The sequence below is a fragment of the Glandiceps talaboti genome, chromosome 14, assembly GCF_964340395.1.
Source record: "Glandiceps talaboti chromosome 14, keGlaTala1.1, whole genome shotgun sequence".
Taxonomy (NCBI): domain Eukaryota; kingdom Metazoa; phylum Hemichordata; class Enteropneusta; family Spengelidae; genus Glandiceps; species Glandiceps talaboti.
In genome coordinates, this window is record NC_135562.1 from 18,515,826 (window position 1) to 18,537,603 (window position 21,778).

The 21,778-nt window shown below is 35.5% G+C and overlaps 3 protein-coding genes and 1 long non-coding RNA gene across 7 annotated transcripts in view; all 4 read right to left on the reverse strand.

Annotated features, from left to right (window-relative positions):
• The window catches only part of LOC144446031 (gamma-aminobutyric acid type B receptor subunit 2-like), a 38,951-nt gene that overhangs the window by 4,133 nt on the left and 13,040 nt on the right, over window positions 1–21,778 (reverse strand). For 3 of the 4 annotated variants that reach the window (XM_078135703.1, XM_078135700.1, XM_078135701.1), the window contains exons 17-18: window positions 21,335–21,494; window positions 18,937–20,801 (exon numbers count right to left, since the gene is read on the reverse strand). In XM_078135703.1, the coding sequence (XP_077991829.1) occupies window positions 20,661–20,801; window positions 21,335–21,494 (301 nt within the window). In that variant the 3' untranslated portion in view covers window positions 18,937–20,660. Of the gene's footprint in view, window positions 1–18,936; window positions 20,802–21,334; window positions 21,495–21,778 lie in introns of those variants that run through there. The other variant, XM_078135702.1, reaches the window with a different exon arrangement.
• On the reverse strand, window positions 2,309–7,552 carry LOC144445761 (gamma-aminobutyric acid type B receptor subunit 1-like). Its single transcript, XM_078135402.1, has 6 exons — window positions 7,422–7,552; window positions 6,498–6,650; window positions 6,132–6,251; window positions 5,569–5,632; window positions 4,978–5,052; window positions 2,309–2,325 (listed from the first exon to the last, which is right to left on the reverse strand). Exons 1-6 carry the CDS (start codon window positions 7,539–7,541, stop codon window positions 2,309–2,311), a joined length of 549 nt encoding a protein of 182 aa, XP_077991528.1. The 5' UTR covers window positions 7,542–7,552.
• On the reverse strand, window positions 7,600–8,744 carry LOC144446034 (uncharacterized). Its single transcript, XR_013481945.1, has 3 exons — window positions 8,637–8,744; window positions 8,039–8,104; window positions 7,600–7,613 (listed from the first exon to the last, which is right to left on the reverse strand). It is a non-coding gene; the product is annotated as an uncharacterized LOC144446034 (long non-coding RNA).
• On the reverse strand, window positions 9,070–17,796 carry LOC144445762 (gamma-aminobutyric acid type B receptor subunit 1-like). The gene is made up of 4 exons (XM_078135403.1): window positions 17,790–17,796; window positions 12,909–13,189; window positions 11,477–11,614; window positions 9,070–9,339 (listed from the first exon to the last, which is right to left on the reverse strand). Exons 1-4 carry the CDS (start codon window positions 17,794–17,796, stop codon window positions 9,070–9,072), a joined length of 696 nt encoding a protein of 231 aa, XP_077991529.1.

Consider the following 21,778-nt stretch of genomic DNA (forward strand, 5'->3'; position numbering starts at 1 on the left):
GTGTTTTCTTTTGGTAAATGTATGTACTAAATTATGTTGAATTTGAAGCATGTATTCTTAAGATATAGCCTAATTACCAAAAAATAATTAATTATGCAAATTATTCATTAACGCTGTAAGATACATCAACGAATTTTATAGGACAAATGTATGTTGTTATGTTTAACGAATATACTAAATTATATTGAAATTAATGTATGCAGTCTTAAGATATTGTGTAATTAGTTGATTTCATTAATATGCAAATTTCTCTAATTAAACATTAACAGATCTGGCTCAAAACCTAATCAGGTCTAGCCATTACCCTAAAGATTATATATCTAAAATTTCATTACAATTGAGCCAGGCGATTTTTAAAAAATGATGACACAGACAGACTAACAGACAGACACACAGACACACCTTCCCCTTTTAATACCTCCCTTACCCTTACGGGGGGTAATCATATACTTACTTCTGTAGACACCTCAATAAGACGTGTTATGCAGGGATCAACCAGTTGCCAAGTGGTTAAGACAATAATATCAGCCAACAGTAGGATAAGTACAAATATTATCAAATGTTTATCGTGCATTGGCTGTAAAATAAAATAAAATACACTTTATTTTCCGTTGTGGTTTCTTTCTGTTATTGGACACTAGTGAGACATTAGTATATAATTAGGCGTGTATTCCTGATAATTTTCATTGCTCAATTCAGGTCACCGTATAAAGGGACTTAACTGCACAATTGACTCCAAGTTTACGATGGATATATTTAGTGACAATAGCTGAATATTTAGTTAGGAATTATATTGCTTTTATTTTTATATACGATCGGGAACTCGAAAATATATCCTCTTGGTTATTAGATGTATAAAGAGAAAGGTAACTCAGTTCGTTTTGTTTATGAAAAGTGTCACATAAGGAATGATATTTTATTACTGAATTTCAAAGTGAATTTTGTCTTTTACGTGGTATGAATCGAATATGCAAGGGCAGTTCAGTGGCTTTATTGAAAGGTATTCCGGTGGAACCCTGCACATATTACTAGCCCTATGACAGTGTAACGATTTACAAGGTTCAGTAAAAGTGCCTATGCATTTTATACACAACGAAACGTCACAGCAGTTTTGAATATATCATACTAAGATATGAAGACATGTTACTTTTGTAATAACTCACCCCTTTTCGAACTTTCAATTTCATAAAAAGCTTATGAATGCGCCACGTTTTAGCAAACATGGGTCCAAACCCTAATGTAAAGCCAATTGATAGAAACCATTTACCAATCTGAAACAAACAACAATTGGTATTTCTGTTTAAATGTATAACCAGACAGTTGATTTTGCTGGAGAAGCAATTTTTTTATATTATTTTGCTTTGTTATAAACAAATACTTTCATCGTGAACCATACATTTCTAACCTAGATATTTCGAGGAGACTGAGCTACTGTTCATCGGGTCTCCAATCAAAGAAACCTTCGGGGTCTCCAATCAAAGAAATCTCAGGTTATGTCAGAATTTAAATAATACTGAATCCAGAAGCTGTTATCATGTGACATCGTGCTCTAGTCTTGGAATGGTATAAGTGTAAAGTTGTATTGCTTTTTTCATACACACAAAATGCCAATGGCCGTATGTACACGATTTTAAAATTAAATGATTACACCTTGGAAGGCACTTATGAAAATTGCATTGCAATAAATTAACTCTTTTGATTTTACAGTGAAAGGTGACAACTCAAAATAGAACATAACAGAAACAGTTACAGACTGGAGCAATGTATTCAATCTCTCGTAAGTATTACTTTGCTCGGAGATATACGCCCTATCGGTTTTGTTATACAGAAAGAAAGAAGAGGGACGGGCTGTTGTATTAAATTACCATGTATTATTAAATTGTAGTTTTCTAACAGTTGTTCTGACCGGTTACATTTACTACTCACCAGACATGAAGTTGTACGTTGGTTGTCAGTGTGTAAGTAACGAGAGTTCATTAAACCAAGTGGAATGATTGATACATACACCAACAAAGCACCAAATAAAGTAATGGTATTCATCCTTGGAGAAGATAAGCGGATGAATCTACAGAAATAGTAACAAGTTACTATAGCTTCTTAAAATTGCATAGGAGTGTTAGCTATTTAGTAGGGTAATAACGGTTAATATAAAGGCCTTTAATGAGTGGAAGCATTAGGCGAACACGATACCAATATGCAACTGGTTATTTAGATGCTATTCCTCAATATTTTTCTTCGTCCAGTTAAGGAAAATACGAGTGACCATTTGTCACTACGAGTCTAGCGATTCGCAGTGACAACCCTTAGCTCACGAGTATTTCCCAGCTGAAGAAAAAAAAGGAGAATAACATAATTATATCAGCAGAACCAGTGACATAGACAGCGTTGTCATGGCATAGAAGCGCGTTGCCGTGATGTAGAACAACAGGGTATATATCTTATATTATATTATACCAGTATATTGATGGTGGAAATCGAGGGATATGATTGGTCTAGACATCGAACTAGCGCGTCTAAAACGAGTGATAATGCACTGCTGGTACGATAATGCACTGCTGGCACGCGTCCAAATTTTGTTCGTCTACGAGCGTTGAGTTGTAGTCCGCCGTGATACTGATAGTGAACTCTTCGAATTGTCAGAGGAGGATTTTCTCTCAATGAGACAATATTTTATGAGAAATTATGAAGGAAATTTCGAAAGCAACCCAGTCATCGCGTATTTGTTCAAATCATCGCCTACTACATGTACTAAGGTCAAGGCGCTAGGCATGCACGAGATCGGTCCCAGCCTCGGCGCGGCTGGAGTGGAAACATTGGTGAGCTGTCCTGTCCTGTCATAAAAATGAAGCAAGTGAAAGAGCTTACACGGGCCGACTTACCATTAATGTAAATAGAAATTTGTCTGGGATCCTGTCCTAGAGTATCAGTCATCAATCCGAGAGGGAAATCCTCAAACCCGAAAATCTACTGACGTAACTTCCAGTTTATAAATACATTGTAAATATCAACCTGTCTATCACTTCACCGAGTCACGAATTCGGCCGGGAGCGATCGAAGCACGCTGTGTTCAATAAACCACTTCAAGTTTATACCTTGAGTCAAACAGGTTGTTTATTCATCACTGTGCACTTTTAATGAGCCGATCAATGTACAGATTATCCCTAGAAACGACGAGCAGATAAAATAAACCCAGTCGCTGCACGACGTTCACATTGAGGCCAAGATCAGCTGTCTTGAAAAGCAGCGTTATTGTTATGCAAATTAGACACAGAGGCGCATATGAAACGAGAAAACGTTAGTTCTTATCTTGTTTCCGATATTATCAATATACTAGTATAATATAATAGCGATAAACCACCCCCTGGGGAAGGTATACCACTCGGTTTTGACCAGTGAACTCAATGTATGCACTCGCTATCGCTCGTGCATATATTTCGTTCACTGGTCAAAACCTCTTGGTATACCATCCCCAGGGGGTCGTTTATTGCTTAATTTTTGGCTTATGAATGGTATAAATAATATTATAATGAAGGGTTGCAATATCATTCTTTGTAAAGACAATGTTAGTTATTAAGAAATAAGCAGATCTTTCAATGTTATTCAGTCTTTATAAACAGACAGTATGATAACAGTTCCCTTAAAACTTCTTTTGTGGGATAGATGTACTTTAGTAAAGGAAATGTTCAGTCTGGCTTCTTTCACCCTAGTCTTACTTCTGCCAGTTTCACTCTTATTGATTACTGCTATCAACTTGCATTATGACTATGGTTGATAGAGTACCACCTCTGTAACCTACTAAAATTTGAACTCTTGGAAAGAAGTCATGCATGTGCCCACTGTGTTCGGTCATTTTGGGAATTCCCTGTAATACCTTATAGAAAAAAGATTTCTGGTCACTTCATCGTTGTATCCCAGTCTCTTTCAAATATTATAGTTACATGATATAAAAAATTCATAAAAACTATACAAACATACCCATGGTTTCGTTTGATGATGTTGAGGCAGAGAAAGAAGATATCAAGCAAGATTCCAAACGATGCAAACACTGTAGCTGATATAAGTAGTCCATCGTGTACGTGCAGAGTCATATAGTGCAACTGTTCTCTATCCACTGGAGGAAGGCCATCTATGGAAAGTTTGAAAGAAATCGGTCCAGTCATGTCCAAGTAATGGTTCTGGACATGAAAACATCATAAAAAATGTGGCCGCCTGGTGCTTTGGATCGTATCACAAAATAAGTTGACGTGCATATGTATGCAATAGTGTGCTGTCCTTGTACCAAGTTTGATAGAAATCGGTCCAGTCATTTCCGAGAAATGGCTCCGGACGCACGGACGGACGGACCGACGTGCGTAAGGGACTAATAAAACAAAACAACTTTCATTCTCTGAGATGTAGTATATGACTCATTATAAAGTTGTTGACGCTGCCTCTGACATCGTAAGGGTACCAAATTGAATATTCACATTGAACAGATATCGAGATTCAGAGGCCAATCGACAACTTCCTCTCAGAACTATCGTTTGTTTTACTCATTACTGGGACAAGCCATTAGCCAAGCAAGTTGACTTGTTATCAAAGAGTACCAATATTTACACATGTGAAGATGGGCTCTTACATAACACAAGTAAACAGCTGTAAAACCTCTATTCGGCCGTCTGCATGGACTGCAATTGAGGCAAACCTTATCTCTGTCTTATATCAGTTGTTATCAATTTATTAGGCTATTATAAGTAACGCTACAAACAGCTTTAGAGATGCAAACAACTTTTATGACACCCGTTTTAGCCAGGCAAGCCCGCGGGTTTGTTGCACTTGGACCGCTAATGGCTTGTGAATGTCATGTATATTCTGAAGTTTCATTGTAAATATTAATTTACTGAATAATGAAATAGTAATATACCACCAGGGACTGGTACACTATATGCAAAAGTCTGTTATACCCCAGAGGGTATTATTTTTAAATAAACATCTCACCTTGCCATTGAAATCCATGCGTAATTGTGATATTGCCATCGATATCAGCTATGCCTATAGAGACAGATTTGCCATCTGAAAAAAAAAAACGGTTTATAAAGTGACAATTCTTGCTCCATTATTCATTCATTATGTATAACCTCGGTCATTTATAGTCCATAATACTACATGTATCAGTGAAGTGCAAGATATTTTAAAATTGTTAACTTAAAATGTGTCGGAAATAAACTAATTAAACTTTTTATGTTACTTTGTTCAAGGAAGCTCAAACCCATTCCCGGTTCATACTATACAAATGTTTGAAAAGAGGTCAAAATTTATCCATTTTAGGATCCAAATATGGCTGCCAAATACTGTTTTACCTCTGTGGGTAAATAAAAACATTGTCGATTGCCTTAGTTACTTCACAGGTTACAAGAATAATCGTACTATTTAAATAAAGTCTTCAATGCCTTAGTGAAAAAGACATTATCAAAATTGCTCTATAACATACATTTTATTGTGACAAACGAAAGGCTGTAGTTTACAAACGCAAATTAGAGCAAACATGACGTCATTCTGTGCAACAAAAGGATATTAGTTCGCATGTACCTTGTATCTGACGAATTTCAAAATTTCCCATTCTATCTCCTCGGCTGTCAAACCGAACGTAGCCCTGCGAAGTAAATTATAATTTCATGTACTTTAGATATCTACTAAGTACGTGCTGCATCATTAACTTTAAAATAATCTTGAGGGAATGGATCTGGAAAGAGAGTAACCGTACAACATCCACTAGGCGATCTTTTTGTACAGAAGTATTTTTTTTAGATGTTTTCGTGTTCATAGAGCTGAAATGAAAGGATCGTTGAATTTTATAATCAGCATGACACAATTGGTGAATGATTATTAAGCATCTTCGAAGAATAAATATTCATATTTCATTATCATAGCTAATGAGTTATGATAATGAAATAATATATAACAACCATCGCACTCGTCATTCGATGAGTTGCAGTAACTATAAAATGTTTGCAAATCAGCATTTTCTTTTTAAATGAAACGAAAATAATCAAGAAAGTAAACGAAAAACACTCCCTTCCCCGATCCTTACCCCACACGATTTATTTGCATTGATAAAAATAATTTTTGGCATGTTCCTCTGACATACTTACTGACACTCCATGGAATGACGTGTTACGGAGAGCTCCAAGTATGATTTGTGCCATGTCACTGTTCTCATATGTAAAGTCTTCAAGGACTACTGGGCGTGTCTCGTGTGAAGAACTAAACATCTAGAGAAAGGTAATTAAGTAATTAAGGGATTTCTGATTTTCAGGAAAAAACACACTAGACTCTTGGATATTAATTGGAAACAAATTATTTCATTTCAAAGACCATGAAGGGGAAAGTCCTAGCTAATAATGTTCTAAACCTTGATAAATACTAATTGCACAAGAATGTGCACAACACGAGGGTCGTACAATTGACTTTAGTATTTAAAATAGGTCGACATTTGTAAAACAACAGTGAGCCCTTACAATATTGGAGAGTTGCTCGATGCTGGTATTCAACGCCAATGCAATGGCCCAAACAGCATCATAGCCTAGTCCATGCCACGGGTGGTAGCGGAGGTTTTTATATTGGGAACGTTTCAGTACAGCTCTATACCTACTTTCATATTGCTGAAAGGTCTGAAATGAGAAATACGTAAGTTGAAAGCACATGGACACTACAGTAATAATGACTTGAGGTGTTTGTCATTACTTTGTTGATTTCTTTCAACGTTACAACATCGATTGTTACCAGTTCGTTTCAGGATTGATTACAACCTTTACTGTTAACATATAAAGCTCTCCATGGCTTAACTCGAGTGTGCATACATTCTGTCATCTTCTCCAGCCAAACACACCGAGTCGCACTCTACGTTCTACAAACAAGAATCAGTTTGCATCAACAAATTACAGACAAGTCACTTATGGATGTCGCTCATTCTCATATGTCGCCCCAAAACTATGGAACTCTTTGCTATTCGCCAAGCCTTCAGCCTGGATTGTTTCAAAACAAAACTGAAGACTTATTTGTTCACCAAAGCCCATGGTGTACTTTAGCCATTCAGCGCTACTGGAGAGAACATTCCTGTGGAAATCGGTGCTATAGAAAATTTGATTGATTGATTCATTCATTCGTTGATTGATCGATGTGAACCACCTGTCTCGGTATGGGTGCGCTCTATAACGATGTTTATAGTCTTGACAAAATGTGTTTTTATGCATTAATTGTCACCCAAAATTGGCGTCTGGTTAGAGAAACATATAGTTTCGGCAAAAGAAAACAAACATTTCCACTTAACACACTTACTTAGCACAGTCATAGTAATATAGAAAGCATTTGCAGAAACGTGACCATAAGCATTTCGAGTGCGGCACATAAATATCCTTGAATCACTGCAACAGGACACATACCTCTCCATTGATTGTCGTTTGGTTGGACATATCCTGTACAACTTGTTCAGTTTCAATGGCACTTTCCAATACTGTTTTGATCTGATTAAGTGTACAGTTAATTCCACCGTCTTCCTTCATCCACCAATTTGTTGAATATGATCCAGGTATTATGTATACATACTTAGGCCCGTACATGTCAAGATGGTATGCCTGATAACAAGAAAATGCATTTTAAAGTGTGTCTGTCTGTCTGCCTGTCTTTCAGTATGTATGTATGTCTGCCTGCCTACCTCCATACCTGTCTGATTGCCTAACTGACCGCCTGTCTGCCTGACGACCTGCTTGTCTGTTTGTCTGCCTGACTGTATGTCAGTTTCACCATACTACTGTTGCGCTGTTAATTCGATAACTGCTTTACTAATTTTCTCTTATTATTATCATCAAACAAAAAAACTAAATACATAGATATTTATTATTTTTCACCAATTTCAATGTTGTCACTAGTCAGCCAGGTTTCACAATACATTCTCCAGCATTAAAGCATCGAATGTCGTAGTCATTGGAATTAACCAAAAGTTTCTAAATAATTATGAATTGATTTAATTAAACCAATGTGAAGAAAAGGAACTGCTTACATAGCAAAACAGTGCCCTTGCACGATCTTCGTAAGAATTTACGAATATTATACGCCCATCTTCCTTCTACAGATTAAAGTAGAGAAATCGACAAAATATAAGGATTTAATGACTTGTGTAATAGTAGTAGTTGTGGCAAAATTTCCATATGATGTAGTCATCAGTTTTGAAAGACTTGAAATGAAATGTTGCATGACTAACCACCATTGCTTTCAAAATGTGTTTCAAATTCATTAAAATATAGTAGGATTAAGATAGTTAAGCAATGTTTCACATTTGTCACGAATTTTGATTGAAATAAATGTAATTACAGTAATAAATGTAATTATGTATATGCATATACTACCAATATATGCATACATATCCAAAACTATATATATATATATATATATATATATATATATATATATATATATATATATATATATATATATATATATATATATATATTTACAAAAACAGACAGATTGATACTCACCGAGTTATATATATATATATATATATATAACAGGCAAATTGAGGAAAGAAAATGAAATTGAGGAAAGTAAATTGAAAAATATATATATATATATATACGCATTTGTATGTATACACCTACCTTCACAATACGTAGTTCTTGATCCGAATTACGGTTGAGTACTAAAGATGCTGCTATTTCTATATCCTTGTTTGCTGCCATGGTTACGAAATCAGCAACAATCTTTACAATATTACACAAAATTGAAAGCTTACAGGCGTTAATACCATCTCTATATGTCTGTCTGTCTCTATATATACATCTATCCATCTATCTATCTATCTATTCATCAATTCATCTATATATATATATATATATATATATATATATATATATATATATATATATATATATATATATATATCCATCCGTCCATCCATCCACCCATCCATACTCCCACCCACCCACCAATCCATCAATCCATCCATCTATATATTGTATATGCATATATGGTATTTTCCTGAGACAACTAGCTAGAGCTTAATTAATTGGTCAGGTTCAAAACACATACAGTTCATAGGGACTCTGGGTCATGAGAAACATAGGAATAAATACGGCCATCATATAACAACTTTAGGTAGGCAGAATTGCGTACGTATACTTTCCTACGTACCCCTGTGAAAAATATGCCATTCTGGTATAATATCGCTACTCTTCTCCAGTTAAAGTATTCCAATATTGCCAGCCGTACTCTATTAGATACTATTTCTGATAACTGTGTTCTTGAGAACAAAGGATACGTAGACTTGTCAGAGAATTGTGGAGAAACAGTCGAGTAGCCTAACTGAAATATAGACAACAGAAAAGACTGTTAATCAAAACATGTTGTTGGAAAAATGAAAGAGCCACAGACGGAGTTAATACATTGTAGGGGGTAGTTCTACTGTATATTAAAATGAACCACAAGTATTCTACTTACTGACACATACTTAATCATTACTTGCTGCTTTAAAAATCTTTATTTACGACACTTTAATAATGAATACTTAAATCATAGGGGCTTGAACTTAGTCATATTTGTTTACAAATATTTATTTTTTTGTTTACTGATTTTTTCCCTGCTTTTGAAAATATATTTTCCCTACAAGGTACAAAGTAATAAAGTAATGATTTAAAAAGCTGGTTTTGTGTTTTTTCTAAATCAATTTTAACCGCTCATGTTGTTTTTAATAAACCAGCTTTACTATGATTATTTGTTAAGGATTTAGTTCTACTGAGCGCCCGCAACCGGTGATCCTTCCTCGTCCTCTCTTACGATGAAAAGAGGTCGTCGCTAAAACAAACAAAAGAGCGATTTAGAAAAAAAAAACACAACACAAGATTTTCAAATCATTACTTTATCATATGGTACCTTGTAGGGAAAATATATTTCATTAACGAGGGGATCGTAGTTATCCGTTGGTATACTAGTCTATCAGCTAGCCCTCGGATGTTCTTCCGATAAAATACGACACACAGCCGAACAACGCTATCGAGGATGGAACATGTTCGGGCAGGCCCTCACATGCGAACTTCGTTCGCTTTTAGTTATAGCATCGAAAGAAAGCCCGAACGTCTAGCAGCAAGACTATTGGTATACGTGCTTAGGTGAAAACCCACTAGTGCAACAAAAATCTATATGAGACAAAGTTGATGAAAGTTGGAAGCAGAAACTTGTAGGATTTTGAGCAGATGGTGCGTCTGTCAATCTTGGTCGAAACAAGAATGTATACACTTTACCCAGTGACGAAGTAGGGCAATAACACCTATCGCTTCACTGTAACAGTTGTTAAACTGTTAGAATGCTTACCATGAGGTATGTAAACTTTCTGATGCGTAATAGCAATGTTATGAGGGTTTGAATTTCGTTTATTATTTGCCATGGAAACGGGTGCACATATCCCGGGTATGTAGGGGATCACGAAAGGCGACTTAAGTCGAGGACGGCAAGCTTTCCTATGTTGAGAATAGGAAGCGGGCATTTGAACAACATTTTTGACAACTAACTTTCACTGGGACTTGAAAAAAAATCACAGGTGTATAGAGCTAAATTCCTTGCATTAATCATGAAATTGCAAGACTATCATTACAGAAGGCATTCAGTTTAAATCTGGTTGGTGATAATCTATATTTAATTGATCACTTACAGTTTTACCTCTATTTCCATCGTTTTGTGTCATTAAATTTGTTTTTGTTCCGAGTGATCGCCTCCTTCCCAGAACACAAAACGATGGAAATAGAGGTAAATAAAGCATTTAGCCGCTTTCATCACATCGGATTTTAATCAGATTGACCAACAATGTTACCTTCTCTCCACATGACGTAATATTATCTTGATAAATCGTCACCAAACCATATACAGCGAATTTCACATTACCGTTCAGTTTTTGTGTTTGATACAACCACCCAGAAACCAATACGAAACTGGACATACTACATTTTAAGATAGCAAGATTGAATGAGTACAGTTTCTTGCTACATTTTGTCTAAGTAAAATGAACTACACATGGGTGTTTGATACTCGAAAACCACATGACGCCCGAATGTCTGAATGGAGTTGCAATACATTTACATGTTTTATTTCATTTAGACTAAATGTAGCAAAACATGCATTCTTGCTATTAAAGTGTGGCATATGCAGTTTCTTGTTTGTTTCTGCATGGTTGTATCAAACAGAAAAGTTGAACAGTATTGTGAAATGTACTGTCATTCACGACATATCCTTTGTTCAGTCATGCCAGACGATAACATGTAGCGCATTTTTATGTTAATTACATTTTTGTTGACCCGGACAATAACATTCTGCAATGTTAGTAAGATAGTTGTCAAGCAAGATTGTTTTCTATTTCTACCCTCCTGGTTTCCACCGCATTTCAGATATCACTTGTTAACTAAAAGTAGAATCCAGGGAGTGACGTTTCAAAAAACCTATACCATCTTACCTGTACCAGATTATAGTAGTGTGAGGATGCTGCTACTGGAGCAGTAGAAATGGAACAACCACCACCAAGTATTGCTATCTTCTGAGGTTTCATATGTACATGCTCAGATAGAAGATAACTAGCATATCCTGGGTTACACTGTATATAAGAAAGGTAACATAAAAGTATTATGAGTGGCAAAATTGCTAGTACATTAATTCAGATAATTCAGATTCTTTAAGCCTATATGACGTATGGAGAGAGAGAGAGAGAGAGAGAGAGAGAGAGAGAGAGAGAGAGAGAGAGAGAGAGAGAGAGAGGGAGGGAGGGAGGGAGGGAGAGAGAGAGAGAGAGAGAGACCCCATCACATAGCCAAGTTGTATACCCAAATAATAATAAGGGCTCTAAACCCTGAACGCACGCGGCGGGAACTACTATATTTTCGTAGCTTAAGAATGACCGATAGGTATAAATAAAATCAATGCAACTGTGATCCGGTCGCGCAGTACACACCATTTTACGTTCTTTTTTGAGACGTTGCCATAATTTGATTTCGTACTACATTCTTCCAAATGTCGTCGGCTCGTAAAAATGGCGGTCATTAAAAAAAAACAAAGCAAGATAGTACGATATGGGTTTTAAAAAAAGTTTAATGAAAAAGTGATGGGCAACATCAACCAAGCTATTGTTCAACTGGACCATTCTTACATGCAGACTCCTGACAGTAAGTGTGACCTTAATATGTCACATAAATAGCCCTTGGATAAATGTGAATGAGTTATTACAAACTTTTCTTTGACCATTGTGCGAGAAAAGGGCACAGTTGCTTTACTGTGGTATGTTGCCCTCAAATGGTGAGATTGAGAGAATACAGAATGAGACTCTGGAATGACAGGGTTGATACACAATTCATTGATTAGCACAAACACAAACGTGGCAACCAAATAATTTTTGTTCTAATCTCAAGAAGTACATGATAACGTCTACATCTTGACACGTTTTCATGAAAATGAAATTATAAGAAAAGAGATATTTCAATGAAAATATAATATTTTTGCAATAAAATCATTTGACTAGGCTTATGATAAATACACTTAAAATATGTTTAAAAAATAGTTGCAAGTCGAAATATTACTTTTCTTAAATAGGAAATATATCGAACGAGGTAAAAAGCTATAAATATGTAAAATGCACATTCAAATGTTATTTTTACTGAAATGTAAGGAAGTAAATTAATTTTCATAAGTGTCCTTAAAAATACTCAGGAGTACATGTTACCTTCAGCATTTCTAAAAAAAAAAAAGAAAAAAAGAAGCTTGACGACGATTTCTAATAGTGTAATAAATGTACTTTAAAACCTTTTAATCCTTAAGCTTGTGATAGTATGTATATATATATATATATATATATATATATATATATATATGCACAATGGAAATGTCAGGTGTCTTACCTTATCATCAACCCATTGCCACGTTAACTCATAGTCACTCAGGATTTCAGAGCTGTTGTTGACGTCATCTAAAGCCATTTCAATCGCTGGAATAATTCCCCCACTGGACCAAGCCGATGTATTTTCTACTGGCACAAAGCCAAGTAGTGTCAGCTTTGTTTTGGTATTACCATTAGTACTTGTGATGTAAAATGCGAAGATTATGCTGAGGCACAACCATTTTGTAGGAGTCTGTTTTTGGTAAATGTCGCCCATAATCCTTGAGATGATCAAATCAGTCTCTGAAACGATAGCAGACCCATATAAAGACTACATCAAAATGGAATCACATGGCTGTACATATGTAGCCTTGTATGAAACTAGTGAAGGTATCGACTCAGATGACAACTGGTGTCATTAATCCAGCTACAGGCGTATGTCCTTCATTAGATATTCACTGAATCATACCAACACTTTCCAAACAGTGTATCTACTAGTTAGACATGAATACAAGTATTACTAAGGAGAACCAATTCAGATTTAAATGTTCCTATTCTCTCCAGTGAGAATGTATTTTGACCTCGTTGTATATTGGTAATTGCATATAATAACTGAAAAGGTACATCCCTTACTGTCTTTTCAGTACTAAATATTTGTTTTGAGTGGAACGTTAATTACTGTAGCACTTTAAGTTAGATTTTTTGTTTGCTTTTTAGAGGGGTGGGTGTTCATGAAAAAAAAGAAATCTGGGGAGAAGCTACTTATTTTATTTATTTTCTTGCAGGGAGTCACCAAAAAAATACAGCGCTCTGAAGGAGAATCACTCTACCTCCGTAATTAAAAGAGATCTGGCTTCGTATTGCCATGACTATTTCATTACATCATCGGCAAAGCAGAACAGACACGACAAACACACATCTCGATCGCCCACGCAGAAGTTTAATATTCATTGTGTGGAGCCACTTTCTCTATTTTAATTTTCAAGGTCATTCCGCAAAATAAAATGCCTAAACTGGCAAAGACGGGTGAACGTATACAATTCAAATCATCCATAATTGCATGTAACACTCGAGTCAAATTCTTCTACCGGTTCATGACCCATGTCATATAACTTGTCAAGAGCATACCCAGCTTAGTAGACATTGGTATTACGGTTTCCAAGCGTGTTCTGACAAAAGTAGTCTCAGTTGACGTGTATTCACTTCCAAGCGTGCTGGGGTGCTTTGTGCTGACTTCAACGTACGCTTTGATTCACCTGCACCCAGGGGATGTGTATATGCCCCCCCACACACACACACACTTCGTAATTACTGAAGACTCCCTTATATACAGAGAACGCTAGTGGCGCATACATTCTACATATTTATAAATGTTTCAAGCTACATTCATCGGCTCTGTTTGATACAACTCAGAAACCAATAAGAAACTGCAATTTCAGATAGAATCGAAAGATTGAATGAATGAATGAATGAATGAGTGAATGAATGAATGAATGAATACAATACCGTTTCTTCTCTAAATAAAAATGTCAAAAGTGCCTTATGTATGCAGACATTAAATACGTATGGTGTAATCCGGGTATTTACACGAATGCCTCCAGTGTTCTCTGCAACCGCGTAAGTACTGTCACGAGCGTAGCGATTGAAAGTGCAGCAGAAAACGCTACATGCATGCAAGCATAGTGCAAATACTACTAAGTAATCATTTTCGAACTCACGTTACATGGGGGTTGTATTATTATTACATATGTACCAGAACAAAACTAGTCACTTCTGATACCATGTGGGCATGATGTGCGACAGACATAACGAACTCACTTTAATAAGAACATAGCGGAACTAGATAAAATGTACAATAACAACGATGTCATAGAATGACAACTAATGCATGCAAGAGGCCGCTGTCCATTAGAGTTAACTTGGTATTAAATGACGGATACTGTTATAATGTTCGATACTTATGTTGTATAGTGTCCATCTGTACAGTATTCATATAGTGCCCATGAATGGTTTTATTAACAATATTCCATCACATCCGTTAAAACGATATTTTGCGATGACGTGATTTCGTGTACAACGAACGATCACGCCTTCAAAAACTATACCAACAGGCTTCAGGTGATCTATGTGTGCTTTTTCATGGTTGCCAAATTATGGGGAATTTGAAGCGTACATTCCAAAGATATAACTTATTAACTGAAGGTCATTAATTAATTCAAATTACTCATTAAAATTAAAGTCTACGTCTGCAAACTTCATAGGACGCTCATTGCTATGGTTGATAAATAACACAACCCCCCCCCCAAACCCCATACAATTGTAAACTTATGGTGGAGAATCCCTGCAAGTGTAAGAAATACGAACCAATTCAAATCGAATAATGCTCGCCTGGACATCATCGACAACTTGAAACATGTGTAAAAAGAACTGATGAGCAAGAACATCTGTCCAGTACAGGTTGCATTAAACTGACCACAGGGAGCAGCAAGCATGTAATTGATTAATTGATCGATGAATATTTGATTGATTATCTTTATACTAATTTGTGCACGGCTGAGTGTTTGTTCGGTGTAATAATCTGCCAGAAGATAAGAGATAAAGTAAAGTATTAATGTAACTGATCTCTTGTTAACTATACAATTATGGGTATTGTGATTTAGATAAGAGGAGAAGAATAGACAACATGCCATTATGTAGTCAATAAAGAGTGAATTACAGAGGGAAAAGTAGTCAGGGAAAGTAGAAAAAAAGTTCTACATCACCACAAAAATCAATTGGTCTATTGACCAATAGCACACAAAATTAGTTTTATTTCGCCAAATTAATCATTCAATCAATCAATCAATCATTCAATCAAATAATCAATAAATCGCTCGATTGATCGATCGATTAATCAATCAATTAATCAATCACATGTTCGTTGCTCCCTGTGAGTTTACCTATAACATGATGTGCATGGCACAAACAAATTGCTTCGAACACATCAACAGACAAATATCACAACGAAAATTCATAGGACAACTCATCAAAATCACTGTGCTATAAGGTCGGCCTTTTGAAGACAACTTCAACAGACAGACACAGACAGACAGACAGACAGTCAGACAGACAGACAGACAGACAGACAGACAGACAGACAGACAGACAGACAAAAGCATAACATAACCTCTTCTTTCGGGAGGTAAAATGTGACACTCCCATTTTCCCATTTGCTAAAATATTGCCCTTCCCTGAGAACCTGTTTGTAAAATGTGACCCCTCCCCCCATCCGCCTGTCATTACTGAAGGCACCTTTAGCTATATAAAAGATAACAGTAACCCATTTGTCGTCAGACAACGACCTTCTTGTATTATATACGATATCAGTGAGGTTGCCTCGTTTAATATAAATATATCCAGTTACATGTAAGCACTTGGTCGAGATAAGTTACTAGTCAGGTTTCCTGTGTCTATATATATATATATATATATATATATATATATATATATATATATATATATATATATATATATATATATATATATATATATATATATATATATATATATATATATATATATATATATATATATATATATATATATATATATATATATATATATATATATATATATATATTTGCCATTTTGACCTTCTTGTTAAACTTCTAATGGATGAGAGTATTCTAGTGACCACACACATCATCATCAACTCACCAGCGCGAATCAGGAACGAAATAGTCGTGGTTATTATTTTGTTTTTTTAAACCGTCACGTCACACCATGCCACTTATTAAGTTTAGTATGTTTGTACCAATAAAAACGTTTACCACTTTGGGTTATATGAATTTTAACTTGAAAGGCTACTGTGTATCATAAAAAAAATACGTTTTGTTTATTATGCACTTACTTCCCAGAAGAACCGACAGAGACCGGAAAGAACATACACTCAGCTGCTCCACTAGGCCTCAAACATCCGGATGTGAACGACGTGCTAAACAGTTATATGAACAATTATAGACGGATTATTTTTGTTGTCGTTAAGGAAGCCGGGGCAGAAGAAAAGACAGCCTGGAAATCACTTAATCTCACTGTGTGAATCCATTCCATTCTTGTTCACCGATGTTTACTCTATAATTCTATGCTATAAAGCTCGTGGAAAATCAGCGGTTCATTCTTGTTACGCTTGGGAAACGCACGTTTAACGGTATTATACAAACTATCCTCACGACGCCTAGACCTGAAAATTAAGAAAGCGAAGATTTGCTATCCAGATCTACGTCAATCAGGCGGGAAGATTATAGATTTCCCTCGTCAATTGACATATCTATGGTGTCGACTATACTGATTGTGAGTGCCGACAACATTCAGTGATATTATGTAAAATCTTGCTTTCAACCGTGGCCTCAACTATGTGAAGTTAATGTTACCTTTAAAGGTGATTCAAAATGCTCACAATCACTATTGCTATTTTGCTGGACGACATGTTTGTGAAACGTATTCTGGTTTTAAAACTTTAAAAAAGCGTCTGCAAACACCTTAAAATGACCTTTTTTCAGTCAGTTCCGAGAGTTTTCGGGTATTTCCGGTCCCACCTAGACCACAGGATTTTGTGACGTCATAAAGGGACATCGTTAGCACATAGCCTGTGACGAGCGTAGTCAACAGGTGAATAAAACTCAACAGCATTGTGAAAAAATACATTAATGTTTTCAGAGTGACGCTTTTTTAAAGTTTTAAAACCAGTATACATTTCACAAACATGTCGTCTAGCAAAATAGCAATAGTGAATGTGAGCATTTTGAATCACCTTTAAGTCAAAATATTTTTTCAAATAGAATATAGATCCTAAAAGCATGGGAAAGAAATTTCCTTGAAATATAATATTAAAAGGAAGCCCCATAATTACGTTCGCCTATCTTACCAGCCATCTTGAAAAGCATTTCCTGATGACATCACCAACGTTTTAAACGCGGAAAAATCCATATCGGAAAATAACTCTCAGCGATGTTTTTTGGCATGATTAATGTCATGGTTCGAAAATGAGTCAGTTAAACATGGTTAACTATGTATTTTGCAATGGTTTCGGTGATCAAATCGGATAGGAAATAGTCATTACGGGAGCCGTCATTATTTACGAACGGGGGGGGGGGGGGGTTCAGAGGATTTTAGGGCGGGGGTCACTCAAAAAATGGGAAGTGAAAGGGGCGGTTACACAAAAATTGGGGAGCGAAAGTCGGGGGGGGGGGAGGTTACTCAAAATTTAAGATGTTAAAATCCTGTACCAACCCCCACTTGGCTCCCTCAAACTTTGATTCAAGTAATACCACCTAATGTAAAAAATTACCTATAGTACTACTTTGGGAAGCTACATTCATTGTCACCCCTTCCTCTTGAAATATACTAGATCCATAACGTTATAAGGAAATTCAAAATGCAAAGTTTGATATTGTATGTATGTATGTATGTATGTATGTATGTATAGTAGAGTATATTTATTTGACACGAAATTATGTCATACAAGAACATAATTTATGGTCAATGATATACAGATGATATACAATGAAACAACAATAAAATAACGTGTGTGAGTGTGTGTGCATGTGGTATTTTAACGGAACACTCAACCTCAATTTGTAGGTATGTATGTACTACGTACGTATATATGTACGCACGTATGTATGCATATGTATACATGTGTGTGAGTGTGTCTGTATGTGGTGTTTAATGGAACACTCAACCTCAATTTGTATAATGTTTGTAGCACCATTAGCAGTTAATGAGTTATGATAAAATGGTGGTGGTGGTGGTGGTGGTGGTTGGGTTATGAAAAATAAATTGTGTCATGGAGGGGGGTTACGAAAAATTTCTAGCCAGGGTCACTCATTTTTTTTGGATTTTCGAAGCAAATCCCCCTCCCCCCTCCCCCCGCCAACCCCGGTCGTAAATAATGACTGCTCCCTACATATACCGGAAGTCAGTGTTTATAGTTCAGCGTTCATCCAATACGCATGCGTAAGTTTGTTTTTGTTTGTTTGCAAACATTTTTGTTAAATTATTTTTATTAGCGGGTTCTCTAAAACTTTACAAGTCTATTTAAAAGGAGTACAGAAACTGAAATGCGGGAAATACAGTAGTACATGTACTTTGACAGGGATGGGGAAATGATTTACACTGTGAGGCCTGACCATTTGTCAATAGCTTTTCCATATCTGTCATTTATTTTGGAAATATACAGCTCAGTCTTCATTGTCATTTTAATATTCAAAATAACTAAGTTTAAGGATGGTATAGTTTTCTTAAGTTTGCAGTCAAAAATTGTTTTCTTTACAATCAGTAACAAATGATTTAGGAGTAATGAGAAGGCAGTGTCACCTAACAAAATTTGTTTAGCTGATAAATTTTGTGGGGCTCCAGTAAAAGAACCCCACAACGAGGTAGAGCTATTCCAGACACACCTGAAACTATCACTCTCAATAAAAAGGTGTAACAGAGTTTTTTCTGTTTGTTCACAAAATGTACAGAGACTATTCTTTGTCATGTCGCAATCACTACATAAGCTGTTATCCATCCCAAGTTCAGACCATCACGTTGAATCTGGCTTATTTTGCCTGATGACAGCGTTCCATTGCAATTGTCATACTCAGAAGCAATGTTTCGTTTGAGTGTCAGAAGTATGTTTCTTTCGTAGCGTGGGAAACCTGAGATGGGCGTGTAAATTGGACGACTGTTGAATCTTACATTAACAAGATGTCTCAAAAGATTGTGAACGGATTTTGATGAAAATTTCTTGGCAGACTATCTTTTAGATGAGTAACAATGGAGATCCAATTCTGGTCTTGTTAAAAAGTCTCTACTAAGAAATCAAGGTTTCATCGATGATTGAAGATTTGAGCCTTACATTTTCGAAATCAACACCATGATAATATATATCTTAGTAGAGACTTTTCATACCAACGGTGTTATTGTTGTAATTACTACCAACAATTATCGTCCTACCTGTTCTGACGCGTCTGGCAGAACAATCGTCTTCCTTGTAGTGTGGCTGCGAATATACAGTTTTCCGTTGTTTACCATATACTCGCTTATCATCAGTCCAGTCCTACGGGATATCTTAGTGTACTGGATTATATACCAGTAGCTAAGTTTCCTCTCCATTGAGGGCGTCCTAATGGAATGCTCCATTAGCTATATAGGGACGGTTTTCAGTGAGCCACTAAAAACCGCTCATACAACGTTATTATTGATGAGATTTCCCTTCAAGTCTTATAACATTTCGGTTCTGTTCTTGTCTCTGGGTCCAACGCTACAAAATATTGCTTGTTAGCAAGAAAAACGCAATGGAACACTGACATCATAAGGCAGATTCAACGTGATAGTCTGAACTTGAATTAGGATGGAATAGTTTACGCATTGATTGCGACATGTCAGATGACACAAGTTGGCAAACTAACAAAAAACAATTACTTCTTATATTTCGTATTATCATTGGGAAGCTTTGCCTTAAAGACCATGACATTTCGGTTGCGTTCATGTCACTTACAGCATTTAATTACAAGAAATTTGAAAACTTTACCGATTAATTTTATTTTTCTAGGAACTCACCCGACAACGATTATGAATAACACTAGTCTCGAGTGGCCTTTTACAGTATGGTTCTGCTTAGTAATTGTATCATTTTACAACACTGATGCAATTGGTAATAAGCTGCCTGTGCTGAGTTGTGTGCCTGTAAATATTACATCAGGTTGGTCTGAGCAACTGGGAACACAATTGTAAAAGAATTGTTACCAATCTACACGTTTGAACTTTCAACATCACCCTGTGTACTATCTTCTTCGATGTAGCCGACATTCCTTTTCTGTGGTGATAATCCTTCACTAGTCCGCCTTTTGTGGAATTGCTTACCAGATGGATCCCGCCAAACAACAACGACCTGTTTACCAGACAATTCAAAAAGACAATCATGAAAATAAAGAAAGATACAATATCAAGCCCAATTTTGATCCTTCAATGGTAACAATAAGAATGTTAACCTAAAGGTAAACAAGTCACTTACGATTACATTAAAGTACTAGTATCTTCACTATTCGTACTTCACACGTGTCAGTTCGTGTATAATGTGTATATGGAAGTAATGAAATTTGTCAACAATTACAAAAATCCCGTTGGAATGTGTTCATACATTTCATTGTAGTCAAGCTCGACCTGATAAATTAACATTGAAATTAGTACATACAATCCATATCATGTCATGTTCTAATATAATATAATATAACATAACATAACATAACATGACATAACATAACATAACATAACATAACATAATATAATATATAATATAATATAATATAATATAATATAATATAATATAATATATTTTAATATAATATATAATGTCATACATTATTGGAAAACGTAGATTGTTTTGCTGGAAATTCTTCTCTAAAATATACTCCTTCATCTTACCTTTTTCACAAACATCATGCATAAGGTGATAGTGGTGCATAGAAATATCGGTAGACTTGTAAACAGGTAGCTGAGAGTTGGCATATCATGAAGTACCAAGTTTAGGATTATGATTACTAAGCTGGCCATCATGATGTTATAGATAGATATACCAATTTGTCTGTTGAAAATACCAAAAGCAATATATTACTAATAATAGATAGATAGCTCTTTGTCTAAATAGCCAAAATATACTAACAATGTAACGATAGCTCTTTGTGTAAACAACCAAATATATATTAATTTCAATAAAATTATGTAACCTTGCTTGGTAGTATATTGAATGAATGAATAAATGAATAAATGAAATTTATTTCACCAGATTATAAAATAAGCTACACTTTTAAATAACATACATATGATACAAATATAAAACATGAATACAAAAGTAATACATAAGTGTTA